This window comes from Heterodontus francisci, unplaced genomic scaffold (genome assembly GCF_036365525.1).
Source record: "Heterodontus francisci isolate sHetFra1 unplaced genomic scaffold, sHetFra1.hap1 HAP1_SCAFFOLD_966, whole genome shotgun sequence".
In the NCBI taxonomy this organism is placed as follows: domain Eukaryota; kingdom Metazoa; phylum Chordata; class Chondrichthyes; order Heterodontiformes; family Heterodontidae; genus Heterodontus; species Heterodontus francisci.
The window spans coordinates 131,092-152,792 of record NW_027141439.1 but is presented as its reverse complement, the minus strand read 5'-3'; the positions used below and the strand labels follow the sequence as shown (position 1 = coordinate 152,792).

General features: G+C 48.9%; 1 protein-coding gene across 1 annotated transcript in view; it reads right to left on the bottom strand.

The window, feature by feature from the left end:
- The window catches only part of LOC137363422 (active breakpoint cluster region-related protein-like), a gene marked incomplete at its 3' end in the record, with an annotated part of 87,277 nt that extends 72,794 nt beyond the window's left edge, over nt 1-14,483 (bottom strand). Inside the window, exon 1 of the mRNA XM_068027251.1 lies at nt 14,279-14,483. Within this exon, the coding sequence (XP_067883352.1) occupies nt 14,279-14,339 (61 nt within the window). The remainder of the gene's footprint in view (nt 1-14,278) is intronic.
- Between the last annotated feature and the right edge of the window lie 7,218 nt (nt 14,484-21,701).

The window sequence follows — 21,701 nt, the reverse complement described above, 5'->3', positions numbered from 1 at the left end:
AGTACTGTACCCCAGTGTTATACAGTGACAGACCAGTCCCCACCAGTACTGTACCCCAGTGTTATACAGTGACAGACCTGTCCCCACCAGTACTGTACAGCAGTGTTATACAGTAACATCTGTGCCCACCAGTACTGTACCCTAGTGTTATACAGTGACAGACCTGTCCCCACCAGTACTGTACCCTAGTGTTATACAGTGACAGACCTGTCCCCACCAGTACTGTACCCCAGTGTTATACAGTGACAGATCAGTCCCCACCAGTACTGTACAGCAGTGTTATACAGTGACAGACCTGTCCCCACCAGTACTGTACCCCAGTGTTATACAGTGACAGACCTGTCCCCACCAGTACTGGACCCCAGTGTTATACAGTGACAGACCTGTCCCCACCAGTACTGTACCCCAGTGTTACACAGTGACAGATCTGTCCCCACCAGTACTGTACCCCAGGGTTATACAGTGACAGACCAGTCCCCACCACTACTGTACCCCAGTGTTATACATTGACAGATCTGTCCCCTCCAGTACTGGACCCTAGTGTTATACAGTGACAGACTCGTTCCCACCAGTACTGTACTCCAGTGTAAGACAGTGACTGACCTGACCCACCAGTACTGTACGCTAGTGTTATACAGTGACAGACCTGTCCGCACCAGTACTGGATCCCAGAGTTATACAGTGACAGACCTGACCCACCAGTACTGTACCCCAGTGTTATACAGTGAAAGATCTGTCCCCAGCAGTACAGTACCCCAGTGTTATACAGTGACAGACCTGTCGCCACCAGTACTGTACCCCAGTGTTAGACAGTGACAGATCTGTCCCCACCAGTACTGTACCCCAGTGTTATACAGTGACAGACCTGTCAACACCAGTACTGTACCCCAGTGTTATACAGTGACAGCCCTGACCCACCAGTACTGGACCCCAGTGTTATACAGAGACAGACCTGACCCCACCTTAACTGTACCCCACTGTTATCCAGTGACAGACCTGTCCCCACCAGTACTGGACCCCAGTGTTATACAGTGACAGACCTGTCACCACCAGTACTGTACCCCAGTGTTATACAGTGACAGACCTGTCAACACCAGTACTGTACTCCAGTGTTATACAGTGACAGACCTGTCACCACCAGTACTGTACCCCAGTGTTATACAGTGACAGACCTGTCAACACCAGCACTGTACCCCACTGTTATACAGTGACAGACCTGTCCCCACCAGTACTGGATCCCAGTGTTATACGGTGACAGAACTGTCACCACCAGTACTGTACCCCACTGTTATACAGTGACAGACCTGTCCCCACCAGTACTGGACCCCAGTGTTTTCTGTGACAGACCAGTCCCCACCAGTACTGGATCCCAGTGTCATACAGTGACAGACCTGTCACCACCAGTACTGTACCCCACTGTTATACAGTGACAGACCTGTCCCCACCAGTACTGGACCCCAGTGTTATACAGTGACAGACCTGTCACCACCAGTACTGTATCCCACTGTTATACAGTGACAGACCTGTCCCCACCAGTACTGGACACCAGTGTTATACAGTGACAGACCTGTCACCACCAGTACTGTACCCCAGTGTTATGCAGTGACAGACCTGTCCCCACCAGTACTGTACCCCAGTGTTAGACAGTGACAGACCTGTCCCCACCAGTACTGTACCCCAGTGTTAGACAGTGACAGACCTGTCCCCACCAGTACTGTACCCCAGTGTTATACAGTGACAGCCCTGACCCACCAGTACTGGACCCCAGTGTTATACAGAGACAGACCTGACCCCACCTTAACTGTACCCCAGTGTTATACAGTGACAGACCTGTCCCCACCAGTACTGTACACCAGTGTTATGCACAGTGCCAGACCTGTCCCCACCAGGTCCGTACCTCAGTGTTATACAGAGACAGACGTGTCCCCACCAGTACTGTACCCCAGTGTTATACAGTGACAGACCTGTCCCCACCAGTACTGTACCCCAGTGTTATACAGTGACAGACCAGTCCCCACCAGTACTGGACACCAGTGTTATGCACAGTGCCAGACCTGTCCCCACCAGGTCCGTACCCCAGTGTTATACAGAGACAGACGTGTCCCCACCAGTACTGTACCCCAGTGTTATACAGTGACAGATCAGTCCCCACCAGTACTGTACCCCAGTGTTATACAGTGACAGACCAGTCCCCACCAGTACTGTACCCCAGTGTTATACAGTGACAGACCTGTCCCCACCAGTACTGTACAGCAGTGTTATACAGTGACATCTGTGCCCACCAGTACTGTACCCTAGTGTTATACAGTGACAGACCTGTCCCCACCAGTACTGTACCCTAGTGTTATACAGTGACAGACCTGTCCCCACCAGTACTGTACCCCAGTGTTATACAGTGACAGATCAGTCCCCACCAGTACTGTACAGCAGTGTTATACAGTGACAGACCTGTCCCCACCAGTACTGTACCCCAGTGTTATACAGTGACAGACCTGTCCCCACCAGTACTGTACCCCAGTGTTATACAGTGACAGACCTGTCCCCACCAGTACTGTACCCCAGTGTTATACAATGACATCTGTCCCCACCAGTACTTTCCCCAGTGTTATACAGTGACAGACCTGTCCCCACCAGTACTGTACCCCAGTGTTATACAATGACATCTGTCCCCACCAGTACTTTCCCCAGTGTTATACAGTGACAGACCTGACCCACCACTACTGTCCCCCAGTGTAATACAAAGACAGACCTGTCCCCACCAGTACTCTACCCCAGTGTTACACAGTAACTCACCAGACCCACCAGTACTGTACACCAGTGTTATACGGAGACAGACCTGTCCCCACCAGTACTGTACCCCACTGTCATAGAAAGACAGACCGCTCCCCACCAGTACTGTATCCCAGTGTTATACAGTGACAATCCTGTCCCCACCAGGACTGTACCCTAGTGTTATACAGTAACAGACCTGTCCCCACCTGTACTGTACCCCAGTGTGATACAGTGACATACCTGTCCCCACCGGCACTGCACACAAGTGTTTCCAGTGACAGACCTGACCCACCAGTACTGTACCCAGTGTTATACAGTGACAGACCTGACCCACCAGTACTGTACCCAGTGTTATACAGTGACAGACCTGTCCCCACCAGTACTGTACCCAAGTGTTTCCAGTGACAGACCTGACCCCACCAGTACTGTACCCCAGTGTTATACAGTGACAGACCTGTCCGCACCGGTACTGTACACCAGTGTTATACAGTGACAGATCTGTCCCCACCAGTACTGTACCCCAGTGTTATACAGTGACAGACCTGTCCCCACCAGTACTGGACCCCAGTGTTACACAGTGACAGACCTGTCCCCACCAGTACTGTACCCCAGTGTTATACAGTGACAGACCTGTCCCCACCAGTGCTGGACCCCAGTATTATCCAGTGATAGACCTGTCCCCACCAGTACTGTACCATAGTGCTTTACAGTGACAGACCTGTCCCCACCGGCACTGTACCCAAGTGCTTTACAGTAACAGACCTGTCCCCACCAGTACTGTACCCTAGTGTTCTACAGTGACAGACCTGTCCCCACCTGTACTGTACCCCAGTGTTATACAGTGATTGTCCTGTCCCCACCAGTACTGTACCCCAGTGTTTCCAGTGACAGAACTGACCCACCAGTACTGTACCGCAGTGTTATACAGTGACAGACCAGTCCCCACCTGTACTGTACCCCAGTGTTATACAGTGACAGAACTGACCCACCAGTACTGTACCCCAGTGTGACACAGTGACAGACCAGTCCCCACCTGGACTGTACCCCAGTGTTATACAGTGACAGACCTGACCCACCAGTACTGTACCCCAGTGTTATGCAGTGACAGACCAGTCACCACCATTACTGTACCCCAGTGTTTACAGTGACAGACCTGTCCCCACCAGTACTGGACCCCAGTGTTACATAGTGACAGACCTGTCCCCAGCAGTGCTGGACCCCAGTGTTATACAGTGATTGTCCTGTCCCCACCAGTACTGTACCCCAGTGTTATACAGTGACAGACCTGTCCCCACCAGTGCTGTACCCCAGTGTTATACAGTGACAGGCCTGTCCCCACCAGTACTGTGCCCCAGTGTTATACAGTGACAGACCTGTACTGTACCCCAGTGTGATACAGTGACATACCTGTCCCCACCAGTACTGTACCCCAGTGTTTCCAGTGACAGAACTGACCCCACCGGAACAATACTCCAGTTTTACACAGTGACAGACCTGTCGCCACCAGTAATGTACCCTAGTATAATACAGTGATAGACCTGTCCCCACCAGTACTGTACCCCAGTGTTATACAGTGACAGACCTGTCGCCACCAGTAATGTACCCTAGTATAATACAGTGATAGACCTGTCCCCACCAGTACTGTACCCTAGTATTATACAGTGATAGACCTGTCCCCACCAGTACTGTACCCCAGTCTTACACAGTGACAGACCTGTCGCCACCAGTACTGTACCCTAGTATTATACAGTGATAGACCTGTCCCCACCAGTACTGTACCACAGTGTTATACAATGACAGAACTGTCGCCACCGGTACTGTACCCCAGTGTTACACAGTGACAGACCTGTCCCCACCAGTACTGTACCCTCGTGTTATACAGTGACAGACCAGTCCCCACCAGTACTGTACCCCAGTGTTGTACAGTGACAGAACTGTCGCCACCGGTACTGTCCCCCAGTGTTACACAGTGACAGACCTGTCCCCACCAGTACTGTACCCCAGTGTTATACAGTGACAGACATGTCCCAAGTACTGTACCCCAGTGTTATACAGGGACAGACCTGTCCCCACCAGTACTGTACCCCAGTGTTACACAGTGACAGACCTGTCCCCACCAGTACTGTACCCTAGTGTTATACAGTGACAGACCTGTCCCCACCAGTGCTGTACCCTAGTGTTACACATTGACAGACCTGTCCCCACCAGTACTGTACCCCAGTGTGATACAGTGACAGAACTGTCGCCACCGGTACTGTACCCCAGTCTTACACAGTGACAGACCTGTCGCCACCAGTACTGTACCCCAGTGTTATACAGTGATGGACCTGTCCCCACCAGTACTGCACCACAGTGTTATACAGTGACAGAACTGTCGCCACCGGTACTGTACCCCAGTGTTACACAGTGACAGACCTGTCCCCACCAGTACTGTACCCCAGTGTTACACAGTGACAGACCTGTCCCCACCAGTACTGTACCCTAGTGTTATACAGTGACAGACCTGACCCACCAGTACTGTACGCTAGTGTTATACAGTGACAGACCTGTCCCCACCAGTACTGGATCCCACTGTTATACAGTGACAGACCTGTCCCCACCAGTACTGGACCCCAGTGTTATACAGTGACAGACCTGTCACCACCAGTACTGTATCCCACTGTTATACAGTGACAGACCTGTCCCCACCAGTACTGGACCCCAGTGTTATACAGTGACAGACCTGTCACCACCAGTACTGTATCCCACTGTTATACAGTGACAGACCTGTCCCCACCAGTACTGGACACCAGTGTTATACAGTGACAGACCTGTCACCACCAGTACTGTACCCCAGTGTTATGCAGTGACAGACCTGTCCCCACCAGTACTGTACCCCAGTGTTAGACAGTGACAGACCTGTCCCCACCAGTACTGTACCCCAGTGTTAGACAGTGACAGACCTGTCCCCACCAGTACTGTACCCCAGTGTTATACAGTGACAGCCCTGACCCACCAGTACTGGACCCCAGTGTTATACAGAGACAGACCTGACCCCACCTTAACTGTACCCCAGTGTTATACAGTGACAGACCTGTCCCCACCAGTACTGTACACCAGTGTTATGCACAGTGCCAGACCTGTCCCCACCAGGTCCGTACCCCAGTGTTATACAGAGACAGACGTGTCCCCACCAGTACTGTACCCCAGTGTTATACAGTGACAGACCTGTCCCCACCAGTACTGTACCCCAGTGTTATACAGTGACAGACCAGTCCCCACCAGTACTGGACACCAGTGTTATGCACAGTGCCAGACCTGTCCCCACCAGGTCCGTACCCCAGTGTTATACAGAGACAGACGTGTCCCCACCAGTACTGTACCCCAGTGTTATACAGTGACAGATCAGTCCCCACCAGTACTGTACCCCAGTGTTATACAGTGACAGACCAGTCCCCACCAGTACTGTACCCCAGTGTTATACAGTGACAGACCTGTCCCCACCAGTACTGTACAGCAGTGTTATACAGTGACATCTGTGCCCACCAGTACTGTACCCTAGTGTTATACAGTGACAGACCTGTCCCCACCAGTACTGTACCCTAGTGTTATACAGTGACAGACCTGTCCCCACCAGTACTGTACCCCAGTGTTATACAGTGACAGATCAGTCCCCACCAGTACTGTACAGCAGTGTTATACAGTGACAGACCTGTCCCCACCAGTACTGTACCCCAGTGTTATACAGTGACAGACCTGTCCCCACCAGTACTGTACCCCAGTGTTATACAGTGACAGACCTGTCCCCACCAGTACTGTACCCCAGTGTTATACAATGACATCTGTCCCCACCAGTACTTTCCCCAGTGTTATACAGTGACAGACCTGTCCCCACCAGTACTGTACCCCAGTGTTATACAATGACATCTGTCCCCACCAGTACTTTCCCCAGTGTTATACAGTGACAGACCTGACCCACCACTACTGTCCCCCAGTGTAATACAAAGACAGACCTGTCCCCACCAGTACTCTACCCCAGTGTTACACAGTAACACACCAGACCCACCAGTACTGTACACCAGTGTTATACGGAGACAGACCTGTCCCCACCAGTACTGTACCCCACTGTCATAGAAAGACAGACCGCTCCCCACCAGTACTGTATCCCAGTGTTATACAGTGACAATCCTGTCCCCACCAGGACTGTACCCTAGTGTTATACAGTAACAGACCTGTCCCCACCTGTACTGTACCCCAGTGTGATACAGTGACATACCTGTCCCCACCGGCACTGCACACAAGTGTTTCCAGTGACAGACCTGACCCACCAGTACTGTACCCAGTGTTATACAGTGACAGACCTGACCCACCAGTACTGTACCCAGTGTTATACAGTGACAGACCTGTCCCCACCAGTACTGTACCCAAGTGTTTCCAGTGACAGACCTGACCCCACCAGTACTGTACCCCAGTGTTATACAGTGACAGACCTGTCCGCACCGGTACTGTACACCAGTGTTATACAGTGACAGATCTGTCCCCACCAGTACTGTACCCCAGTGTTATACAGTGACAGACCTGTCCCCACCAGTACTGGACCCCAGTGTTACACAGTGACAGACCTGTCCCCACCAGTGCTGGACCCCAGTATTATCCAGTGATAGACCTGTCCCCACCAGTACTGTACCATAGTGCTTTACAGTGACAGACCTGTCCCCACCGGCACTGTACCCAAGTGCTTTACAGTAACAGACCTGTCCCCACCAGTACTGTACCCTAGTGTTCTACAGTGACAGACCTGTCCCCACCTGTACTGTACCCGTGTTATACAGTGATTGTCCTGTCCCCACCAGTACTGTACCCCAGTGTTTCCAGTGACAGAACTGACCCACCAGTACTGTACCGCAGTGTTATACAGTGACAGACCAGTCCCCACCTGTACTGTACCCCAGTGTTATACAGTGACTGAACTGACCCACCAGTACTGTACCCCAGTGTGACACAGTGACAGACCAGTCCCCACCTGGACTGTACCCCAGTGTTATACAGTGACAGACCTGACCCACCAGTACTGTACCCCAGTGTTATGCAGTGACAGACCAGTCACCACCATTACTGTACCCCAGTGTTTACAGTGACAGACCTGTCCCCACCAGTACTGGACCCCAGTGTTATGCAGTGACAGACCAGTCACCACCATTACTGTACCCCAGTGTTTACAGTGACAGACCTGACCCACCAGTACTGTACCCCAGTGTTATGCAGTGACAGACCAGTCACCACCATTACTGTACCCCAGTGTTTACAGTGACAGACCTGTCCCCAGCAGTGCTGGACCCCAGTGTTATACAGTGATTGTCCTGTCCCCACCAGTACTGTACCCCAGTGTTATACAGTGACAGACCTGTCCCCACCAGTGCTGTACCCCAGTGTTATACAGTGACAGGCCTGTCCCCACCAGTACTGTGCCCCAGTGTTATACAGTGACAGACCTGTACTGTACCCCAGTGTGATACAGTGACATACCTGTCCCCACCAGTACTGTACCCCAGTGTTTCCAGTGACAGAACTGACCCCACCGGAACAATACTCCAGTTTTACACAGTGACAGACCTGTCGCCACCAGTAATGTACCCTAGTATAATACAGTGATAGACCTGTCCCCACCAGTACTGTACCCCAGTGTTATACAGTGACAGACCTGTCGCCACCAGTAATGTACCCTAGTATAATACAGTGATAGACCTGTCCCCACCAGTACTGTACCCTAGTATTATACAGTGATAGACCTGTCCCCACCAGTACTGTACCCCAGTCTTACACAGTGACAGACCTGTCGCCACCAGTACTGTACCCTAGTATTATACAGTGATAGACCTGTCCCCACCAGTACTGTACCACAGTGTTATACAATGACAGAACTGTCGCCACCGGTACTGTACCCCAGTGTTACACAGTGACAGACCTGTCCCCACCAGTACTGTACCCTCGTGTTATACAGTGACAGACCAGTCCCCACCAGTACTGTACCCCAGTGTTGTACAGTGACAGAACTGTCGCCACCGGTACTGTCCCCCAGTGTTACACAGTGACAGACCTGTCCCCACCAGTACTGTACCCCAGTGTTATACAGTGACAGACATGTCCCAAGTACTGTACCCCAGTGTTATACAGGGACAGACCTGTCCCCACCAGTACTGTACCCCAGTGTTACACAGTGACAGACCTGTCCCCACCAGTACTGTACCCTAGTGTTATACAGTGACAGACCTGTCCCCACCAGTTATGAACACCAGTGTTACACAGTGACAGACCTGTCCCCACCAGTACTGTGCCCCAGTGTTATACAGTGACAGACCTGTCCCCACCAGTACTGTACCCCAGTGTTACACAGTGACAGACCTGTCCCCACCAGTGCTGTACCCTAGTGTTACACATTGACAGACCTGTCCCCACCAGTACTGTACCCCAGTGTGATACAGTGACAGAACTGTCGCCACCGGTACTGTACCCCAGTCTTACACAGTGACAGACCTGTCGCCACCAGTACTGTACCCCAGTGTTATACAGTGATGGACCTGTCCCCACCAGTACTGCACCACAGTGTTATACAGTGACAGAACTGTCGCCACCGGTACTGTACCCCAGTGTTACACAGTGACAGACCTGTCCCCACCAGTACTGTACCCCAGTGTTACACAGTGACAGACCTGTCCCCACCAGTACTGTACCCTAGTGTTATACAGTGACAGACCTGACCCACCAGTACTGTACGCTAGTGTTATACAGTGACAGACCTGTCCCCACCAGTACTGGATCCCACTGTTATACAGTGACAGATCTGTCCCCACCAGTACTGTACCCCAGTGTTATACAGTGACAGAGCTGTCCCCACCAGTACTGTACCCCACTGTGATACAGTGACAGACCTGTCCCCACCAGTACTGTACCTCAGTGTTATACAGTGACAGAGCTGTCCCCACCAGTACTGGACCCCAGTGTTACACAGTGACAGACGTGTCCCCACCAGTACTGTACCCCAGTGTTTCCAGTGACAGACCAGTCCCCACCAGTACTGTACCCCAGTGTTACACAGTGACAGACCTGTCTCCACCAGTACTGGACCCCAGTGTTAGACAGTGACAGACCTGTCCCCACCAGTACTGTACCCCAGTGTTATACAGTGACAGACCAGTCCCCACCAGTGCTGTACACCAGTGTTATGCAGACTGCCAGACCTGTCCCCACCAGGTCTGTACCCCAGTGTTATACAGTGACAGATCTGTCCCCACCAGTACTGTACCGCAGTGTTATACAGTGACAGACCTGTCCCCACCAATACTGTACCCCAGTGTTATACAGTGACAGACCTGTCCCCACCAGTACTGTACCCCAGTGTTATACAGTGACAGACCTGTCCCCACCAGTACTGTACCCCAGTGTGAGACAGTGACATCTGTCCCCACCAGAACTTTACCCCAGTGTTATACAGTGACATCTGTCCCCACCTGTACTGTACCCTAGTGTTATACAGTGACATCTGTCCCCACCAGTACTTTACCCCAGTGTTATACAGTGACAGACCTGTCCCCACCAGTACTGTACCCCAGTGTTATACAGAGACAGACCTGACCCCACCTTAACTGTACCCCACTGTTAAACAGACCTGTCCCCACCAGTCCTGTACCCCAGTGTTATACAGTGACAGACCTGTCCCCACCAGTACTGTACACCAGTGTTATGCACAGTGCCAGACGTGTCCCCACCAGTACTGTACCCCAGTGTTATACAGTGACAGATCAGTCCCCACCAGTACTGTACCCCAGTGTTATACAGTGACAGATCTGTCCCCACCAGTACTGTACCGCAGTGTTATACAGTGACAGACCTGTCCCCACCAATACTGTACCCCAGTGTTATACAGTGACAGACCTGTCCCCACCAGTACTGTACCCCAGTGTTATACAGTGACATCTGTCCCCACCAGTACTGTACCCTAGTGTTATACAGTGACATCTGTCCCCACCAGTACTGTACCCTAGTGTTATACAGTGACATCTGTCCCCACCAGTACTGGACCCCAGTGTTGGACAGTGACAGACCTGACCCACCAGTACTGTCCCCCAGTGTTATACAAAGACAGACCTGTCCCCACCAGTACTCTACCCCAGTGTTACACAGTAACACACCAGACCCACCAGTACTGTACACCAGTGTTATACGGAGACAGACCTGTCCCCACCAGTACTGTTCCCCACTGTTATACAGTGACAGACCGCTCCCCACGAGTACTGTATCCCAGTGTTACACAGTGATAGACCTGACCCACCAGTACTGTACCCCAGTGTTATACAGTGACAATCCTGTCCCCACCAGGACTGTACCCTAGTGTTATACAGTGACAGACCTGTCCCCAAGTGTACTGTACCCCAGTGTGATACAGTGACATACCTGTCCCCACCAGCACTGTACCCAAGTGTTTCCAGTGACAGACCTGACCCACCAGTACTGTACCCAGTGTGAAACAGTGACAGACCTGACCCACCAGGACTGTACCCCAGTGTTATACAGTGACAGACCTGTCCCCACCGGTACTGTACCCCAGTGTTATACAGTGACAGACCTGTCCCCACCAGTACTGGACCCCAGTGTTATGCAGTGACAGACCTGTCCCCACCAGTACTGGACCCCAGTGTTACACAGTGACACACCTGTCCCCACCAGTACTGTACCCCAGTGTTTCCAGTGACAGAACTGACCCACCAGTCCTGTACCGCAGTGTTTTCCAGTGACAGACCAGTCCCCACCTGTACTGTACCCCAGTGTTATACAGAGACAGACCTGACCCACCAGTACTGTTACCCAGTGTTATGCAGTGACAGACCAGTCACCACCATTACTGTACCCCAGTGTTATACAGTGACAGACCTGTCCCCACCAGTACTGGACCCCAGTGTTACACAGTGACAGACCTGTCCCCACCAGTGCTGGACCCCAGTGTTATACAGTGATTGTCCTGTCCCCACCAGTACTGTACCCCAGTGTTATACAGTGACAGACCTGTCCCCACCAGTGCTGTCCCCCAGTGTTATACAGTGACAGGCCTGTCCCCACCTGTACTGTACCCCAGTGTTATACAGTGACAGACCTGTCCACACCAGTGCTCTACCCCAGTGTTATACAGTGACAGACCTGTCCCCACCAGTACTGTGCCCCAGTGTTATACAGTGACAGACCTGTCCCCACCAGTACTGTACCCCAGTGTTATACAGTGACAGACCTGTCCCCACCAGTACTGTACTGCAGTGTTGCACAGTGACAGACCTGTCCCCACCTGTACTGTACCCCAGTGTTATACAGTGACAGACCTGTCCCCACCAGTACTGTACTGCAGTGTTGCACAGTGACAGACCTGTCCCCACCTGTACTGTACCCCAGTGTTATACAGTGACAGACCTGTCCCCACCAGTACTGTACCCCAGTGTGATACAGTGACATACCTGTCCCCACCAGTACTGTACCCCAGTGTTTCCAGTGACAGAACTGACCCCACCGGAACTATACCCCAGTTTTACACAGTGACAGACCTGTCGCCACCAGTACTGTACCCTAGTATTATACAGTGATAGACCTGTCCCCACCAGTACTGTACCCCAGTGTTATACAGTGACAGAACTGTCGCCACCGGTACTGTACCCCAGTCTTACACAGTGACAGACCTGTCGCCACCAGTACTGTACCCTAGTATTATACAGTGACAGACCTGTCCCCACCAGTACTGTACCCCAGTGTTACACAGTGACAGACCTGTCCCCACCAGTGCTGTACCCTAGTGTTACACATTGACAGACCTGTCCCCACCAGTACTGTACCCCAGTGTTATACAGCGACAGAACTGTCGCCACCGGTACTGTACCCCAGTCTTACACAGTGACAGACCTGTCGCCACCAGTACTGTACCCCAGTGTTATACAGTGACAGAACTGTCGCCACCGGTACTGTACCCCAGTCTTACACAGTGACAGACCTGTCGCCACCAGTACTGTACCCTAGTATTATACAGTGACAGACCTGTCCCCACCAGTACTGTACCCCAGTGTTACACAGTGACAGACCTGTCCCCACCAGTGCTGTACCCTAGTGTTACACATTGACAGACCTGTCCCCACCAGTACTGTACCCCAGTGTTATACAGCGACAGAACTGTCGCCACCGGTACTGTACCCCAGTCTTACACAGTGACAGACCTGTCGCCACCAGTACTGTACCCTAGTATTATACAGTGATAGACCTGTCCCCACCAGTACTGTACCACAGTGTTATGCAGTGACAGAACTGTCGCCACCGGTACTGTACCCCAGTGTTACACAGTGACAGACCTGTCCCCACAAGTACTGTACCGCAGTGTTGTACAGGGACAGACCTGTCCCCACCAGGACTGTACCCCAGTGTTACACAGTGACAGACCTGTCCCCACCAGTTATGTACACCAGTGTTATACAGTGACAGACCTGTCCCCACCAGTTATGTACACCAGTGTTATACAGTGACAGACCTGTCCCCACCAGTACTGTGCCCCAGTGTTATACAGTGACAGACCTGTCCCCACCAGTTATGTACACCAGTGTTATACAGTGACAGACCTGTCCCCACCAGTACTGTGCCCCAGTGTTATACAGTGACAGACCTGTCCCCACCAGTTATGTACACCAGTGTTATACAGTGACAGACCTGTCCCCACCAGTACTGTGCCCCAGTGTTATACAGTGACAGACCTGTCCCCACCAGTTATGTACACCAGTGTTATACAGTGACAGACCTGTCCCCACCAGTTATGTACACCAGTGTTACACAGTGACAGACCTGTCCCCACCAGTACTGTACCCAGTGTTATACAGTGACAGACCTGTCCCCACCAGTACTGTGGCCCAGTGTTATACAGTGACAGACCTGTCCCCACCAGTTATGTACACCAGTGTTACACAGTGACAGACCTGTCCCCACCAGTACTGTACCCAGTGTTATACAGTGACAGACCTGTCCCCACCAGTACTGTGGCCCAGTGTTATACAGTGACAGACCTGTCCCCACCAGTACTGTACCCAGTGTTATACAGTGACAGACCTGTCCCCACCAGTACTGTGGCCCAGTGTTATACAGTGACAGACCTGTCCCCACCAGTACTGTACCCCAGTGTTACACAGTGACAGACCTGTCCCCACCAGTACTGTGGCCCAGTGTTGTACAGATCTGATTGGTCTCTCCTGACACAACTCAGGTTTGGCAAGGGTGGTTCGAATTGTACAGCCTGGAGTTAGTCGCAGTTGAAATGGGCACAGTGTAAACATTTCACACAACCCCGGTTACATTGTGCTGAATGCCAGGGACGGCATGCAGAGTTTATTTCTAACACCTTTCAGCAAGATGCGGTGAATCAGGGACAATTCGCGCACAGTTCAGCACAATGGGACGCAAATAGGCAAGAACCGATCAACGCAGAGATAGAAAGAGAGAGAGAGAGACATACTGCTGTAGAGAGTGTCGATCCAGGAGAGACGAGGCAAGCCATGATGGCTGAGGGGTTCCATGTTCACTGGTGTTTTGCTTCAGTGTCGGATGCAGCAGCTCATTACACAGCACAGACTGAAGAGGAGAGAGCAAGTATCAGGAGCAGTGAGCAGGATGTGCAGGAGAGCTGAATCCTGAGAGTAAGTAACAAAGCCAAACGACAGCTGCTTGCAGTCAGGGCCCGATACTGAGCTAGTGGCAAACAATGGAAATGCTGGTTCCTGCAACTCACCACTGCAGGCAATCCATCAAAGGCAGCACTCGGGGACCACGGTGATCTCTGATGAAGAGGCTGTGTCGAGCAGGGAAGATGCTCCGGCACAACTGACTGAGTTCGAGTCTGAATCACAACAGGCTATTCGACATCAACACACGTATGTGCTCAGTGAGGGGGGAGAACCATTGGCAATGCAAATCAGCACCACTGCTCACACACTACTGCTCACAACAGAGCTCACCACACTGCTCACCACAGAGCTCACCACACTGCTCACAACAGAGCTCACCACACTGCTCACCACAGAGCTCACCACACTGCTCACAACAGAGCTCACACACTACTGCTTACCACAGAGCTCACCACACTGCTCACAACAGAGCTCACAACACTGCTCACAACAGAGCTCACCACACTGCTCACAACAGAGCTCACCACACTACTGCTTACCACAGAGCTCACAACACTGCTCACAACAGAGCTCACCACACTGCTCACAACAGAGCTCACACACTACTGCTTACCACAGAGCTCACAACACTGCTCACAACAGAGCTCACCACACTGCTCACAACAGAGCTCACACACTACTGCTTACCATAGAGCTCACAACACTGCTCACAACAGAGCTCACCACACTGCTCACAACAGAGTTCACAACACTGCTCACCACACTGCTCACAACAGAGCTCACACACTACTGCTCACCACAGAGCTCACAACACTGCTCACAACAGAGCTCACCACACTGCTCACAACAGAGCTCACAACAGAGCTCACACACTACTGCTCACCACAGAGCTCACAACACTGCTCACCACACTGCTCACAACAGAGCTCACCACACTGCTCACAACAGAGCTCACAACAGAGCTCACACACTACTGCTCACCACAGAGCTCACAACACTACTCACCACACTGCTCACAACAGAGCTCACCACACTGCTCACAACAGAGCTCACCACACTGCTCACAACAAAGCTCACAACAGAGCTCACACACTACTGACACTACTCACACACTACTGCTCACAACACTGCTCACCACACTACTGCTCACAAGACCACTCAATACAGCTCACACACTACTGCTCACAACAGAGTTCACACAATACTGCTCACCACACTGCTCACAACACTACTGCTCACCACTAGTGCTCACAACACCACTGCTCACAACACAGCTCGCACACTACTGCTCACAACACTGCTCACAACACAGCTCGCACACTACTGCTCACAATACTACTCACAGTACAGCTCACACAGGACTGCTCACAAGACCACTCAATACAGCTCGCACACTGCTGCTCACAACACTGCTTGCACCCTACTGCTCACAACACTGCTCGCACACTACTGCTCACAACATTGCTCGCACACTACTGCTACACACGCCCCTCCAACCCTAGGCAGCACCTGCTATGAAACAGATACTCAAGGGAACAAAGCATGATTGGCCAAGCATAAGAAAAACAACAGACAGTAAGTAGGGAGTGTGTTGACACCCATGTGAAACTGGAGGTATTGGGAAAAGAGCTAGCAAAAACAGGTGAGCGTGTAGGAGAGAGAGCATGAGAGACAGGGAAAGAGAGAGAAAAGAAAACAGCAATATAAGGCAATGGGGAAAAACTAGACAGCCAAGTGTCAGTGGGAGAGACTGAAGGAGAGAAAGAGAGTGATAGAGAAATTCAGTTCATGTGACTCACAGAACACATGTGAAACGGGTGTGAAAGGATGTACATGCCTTGGTGTATGCAACTGTGCACTGGTGTAAGCAATGCAGCCAGTGATTATTTCCACTCCCAGGACTGCATGTGCTTGTCAATGCTCTCATTCACTTTCTCGATAATACACCGTCTCCCCGAGACAGACTCCTTCTAGTTGGCAAAGAACTGACTATTCTTTATCTCTGACTTCATGCTTCTTACTTCCTGGCTGTATGACGGACACCCGTTGACAGAGACTGTTTTAAGCACTGAGTAGTTCAGCAATTCACTGTAACATCGTGAGTGGAATGGTTCAGGTCCTGACAAACAGATGGATACTAACCCGGAGAGTCTGATGCACTTTCCTGTCCTGCCCTTGTCCTCTCTCAGTATCTGGTCCGCAGAGGCAGCTCTCCAGTGTGGCCTATTCTAAATCACATTCCCAGTTTGTGCTCTTGATAATAAAGGTTGTCAAGTCCCTCCTGCAAACATTTTGGAACTCTGATAACAGGCCATCAACCTGAAACATTAACTCAGTTTCTCTCTCCACAGATGCTGCCTGACCTGCTGAGTATTTTCTGAGCACTTTCTCTTTTCATCTTGGGACCTGAGCCGAGCAGCCTCCAAACATCTGCAAGTTTTTTACACAAAATATCCTGTGGAATTTGCCCATCATCCTCCCAAGACACGTGCCCAAACCACAGAGGTGCCTGTCTTTGAGAAATGTCATTAAACTCTTTGACTAAGTCTCCTTTAGTAATTTGTTGTCAGCAACACTGTTCTCTAGATTAATATTGAGAATGTGACGGAGGCAGCAAATGTGGACTCTGTACTTTCAACCCTTCTTGTGCTCTAGGTCTCAGTGACAGACAGCAGCAGTTTCAGCACACAGGCTAAACACAAGCAATACAAACGTCAGCAGGCTGCAATGCTTCTTCCCTGCAACCTCATCCCCAGTAAACAGGTCAACCCTGGAGTGTGAGGACGAATCAATGTTCTTCAATATTTCGCAAACACTGAGAAATAGTTAAAGCTCTCCAGACTTTTTAAATCTTAACTTGAGGACTGGACCTTTGTGAGCACAGCCACTCACTACTCCTGATCATGAACCGACAGTTACTCTCTGCGGGGTCACACTCCCACCTTCCAGGTGTCTGTTCATTAGCCGAGACCACTCCCCAACATAATAGAGTTATTGAAGGGAATGAACACTAAAAATAGAGAAAAAAACACTTTATACACAGCAAGTGAGCACTCAGCACTACACTGTTTAATAAACATGGAGCACAACAACTGGGTTGTTACAGCCTTGGAGAATTGCACAGTTTCACAAACAAGCAGCTGAGACTCGGTGACCAAGAGAGTCACAGGTTCGGCTCAGGGACAGTAAAACTCAGTCAGGGCCAGTTATACCCGACAATATACACGGGGTCTGCTATTCTCTATAATATACACAGGGACAGCTATTCTCTATAATATACACAGGGTCTGCTATTCTCTATAATATACGCAGGGCTGCTATTCTCTATAATATACACAGGGTCTGCTATTCTCTATAATATACACAGGGACAGCTATTCTCTATAATATACACAGGGTCTGCTATTCTCTATAATATACACAGGGACAGCTATTCTCTATAATATACACAGGGTCTGCTATTCTCTATAATATACACAGGGACTGCTATTCTCTATAATGTACACAGGGCTGCTATTCTCTATAATATACACAGGGTCTGCTATTCTCTATAATATACACAGGGTCTGCTATTCTCTATAATATACACAGGGGCTGCTATTCTCTATAATATACACAGGGGCTGCTATTCTCTATAATATACACAGGGACTGCTATTCTCTAATAATATAGACAGGAGCTGCTATTCTCTATAATATAGACAGGAGCTGCTATTCTCGATAATATACACAGGGACTGCTATTCTCTATAATATACACAGGGACTGCTATTCTCGATAATATACACAGGGTCTGCTATTCTCTATAATATACACAGGGTCTGCTATTCTCTATAATATACACAGGGGCTGCTATTCTCTATAATATACACAGGGTCTGCTATTCTCTATAATATACACAGGGGCTGCTATTCTCTATAATATACACAGGGGCTGCTATTCTCTATAATATACACAGGGGCTGCTATTCTCTATAATATACACAGGGACTGCTATTCTCTAATAATATAGACAGGAGCTGCTATTCTCTATAATATAGACAGGAGCTGCTATTCTCGATAATATACACAGGGACTGCACAGGGACTGCTATTCTCTATAATATACACCGGGACTGCTATTCTCTATAATATACACAGGGGCTGCTATTCTCTATAATATACACAGGGACTGCTATTCTCTAATAATATAGACAGGAGCTGCTATTCTCTATAATATAGACAGGAGCTGCTATTCTCGATAATATACAGAGGGACTGCTATTCTCTATAATATACACCGGGACTGCTATTCTCTATAATATACAGAGGGACTGCTATTGTCCATAATACATACAGGAGCTTCTATTCTCTAATAATATAGACAGGAGCTGCTATTCTCGATAATATACAGAGGGACTGCTCTTCTCTATAATATACACAGGGGCTGCTATTCTGTATAATATACACAGGGACTGCTATTCTCCATAATTTACAGAGGGACTGCTCTTCTCTATAATATACACAGGGGCTGCTATTCTCTATAATATACAGAGGGACTGCTATTCTCAATGATATACACAGGGACTGCTATTCTCAATGATATACACAGGGACTGCTATTCTCTATAATATACAGAGGGACTGCGATTCTCTATAATATACAGAGGGGCTGCTATTCTCTATAATATACACAGGGGCTGCTATTCCCTATAAAATACACAGGAGCTGCTATTCTCCATAATATACACAGGGACTGCGATTCTCGATGAGACACACAGGGGCAGCTATACTCGATAATACATACAGGGGCTGCAATTCTCCATAATATACACAGGGGCTGCTATTCTCCATAATATACACAGGGGCTGCTATTCTCCATAATATACACAGGGACTGCTATTCTCCATAATTTACAGAGGGACTGCTCTTCTCTATAATATACACAGGGGCTGCTATTCTCGATAATATACACAGGGGCTGCTATTCTCCATAATATACAGAGGGACTGCTCTTCTCTATAATATACACAGGGGCTGCTATTCTCTATAATATACAGAGGGACTGCTCTTCTCTATAATATACACAGGGGCTGCTATTCTGTATAATATACGCAGGAGCTGCTATTCTGTATAATATACAGAGGGACTGCTCTTCTCTATAATATACAGAGGGACTGCTATTCTGTATAATATACACAGGAGCTGCGATTCTCTATAATATACACAGGGGCTGCTATTCTCTATAATATACACAGGGGCTGCTATTCTGTATAATATACACAGGGGCTGCTCTTCTCCATAATATACACAGGGGCTGCTCTTCTCCATAATATACACAGGGGCTGCTATTCTCTATAATATACAGAGGGACTGCTATTCTCTATAATATACAGAGGGACTGCTATTCTCTATAATATACAGAGGGACTGCTATTCTCTATAATATACAGAGGGACTGCTATTCTCTATAATATACAGAGGGACTGCTATTCTCTATAATATACAGAGGGACTGCTATTCTCTATAATATACAGAGGGACTGCTATTCTCTATAATATACAGAGGGACTGCTATTCTCTATAATATACAGAGGGACTGCTATTCTCTATAATATACAGAGGGACTGCTATTCTCTATAATATACAGAGGGACTGCTATTCTCTATAATATACAGAGGGACTGCTATTCTCTATAATATACAGAGGGACTGCTCTTCTCTATAATATACACAGGGGCTGCTATTCTGTATAATATACACAGGGACTGCTATTCTCCATAATTTACAGAGGTACTGCTCTTCTCTATAATATACACAGGGGCTGCTATTCTCTATAATATACACAGGGACTGCTATTCTCCATAATATACAGAGGGACTGCTATTCTCTATAATATACACAGGGACTGCTATTCTCTATAATATACACAGGGACTGCTATTCTCTATAATATACAGAGGGACTGCTATTCTCTATAATATACAGAGGGACTGCTATTCTCTATAATATACAGAGGGACTGCTATTCTCTATAATATACAGAGGGACTGCTCTTCTCTATAATATACACAGGGGCTGCTATTCTGTATAATATACACAGGGACTGCTATTCTCCATAATTTACAGAGGGACTGCTCTTCTCTATAATATACACAGGGGCTGCTATTCTCTATAATATACACAGGGACTGCTATTCTCCATAATATACAGAGGGACTGCTATTCTCTATAATATACACAGGGACTGCTATTCTCTATAATATACACAGGAGCTGCTATTCTCTATAATATACACAGGGGCTGCTATTCTCTATAATATACACAGGGGCTGCTATTCTCTATAATATACACAGGGGCTGCTATTCTCTATTATATACAAAGGGACTGCTATTCTCTATAATATACACAGGGGCTGCTATTCTCCATAATATACACAGGGGCTGCTATTCTCCATAATATACACAGGAGCTGCTATTCTCCATAATATACACAGGAGCTGCTATTCTCCATAATATACACAGGAGCTGCTATTCTCTATAATATACACAGGAGCTGCTATTCTCTATAATATACAAAGGGGCAGCTATTCTCTATAATATACACAGCGGCAGCTATTCCCTATAAAATACACAGGGGCTTCTATTCTCTAATAATATAGACAGGAGCTGCTATTCTCTATAATATAAACAGGGGCTGCGCTTCTCGATGAGACACACAGGGGCAGCTAATCTCTATAATATACACAGGGACTGCTCTTCTCCATAATATACACAGGGGCTGCTCTTCTCCATAATATACACAGGGGCTGCTCTTCTCCATAATATACACAGGGGCTGCTCTTCTCCATAATATACACAGGGGCTGCTCTTCTCCATAATATACAGAGGGACTGCTATTCTCCATAATATACAGAGGGACTGCTATTCTCCATAATATACAGAGGGACTGCTATTCTCTATAATATACAGAGGGACTGCTATTCTCTATAATATACAGAGGGACTGCTATTCTCTATAATATACAGAGGGACTGCTATTCTCTATAATATACAGAGGGACTGCTATTCTCTATAATATACAGAGGGACTGCTATTCTCTATAATATACAGAGGGACTGCTATTCTCTATAATATACAGAGGGACTGCTATTCTCTATAATATACAGAGGGACTGCTATTCTCTATAATATACAGAGGGACTGCTATTCTCTATAATATACAGAGGGACTGCTATTCTCTATAATATACAGAGGGACTGCTATTCTCTATAATATACAGAGGGACTGCT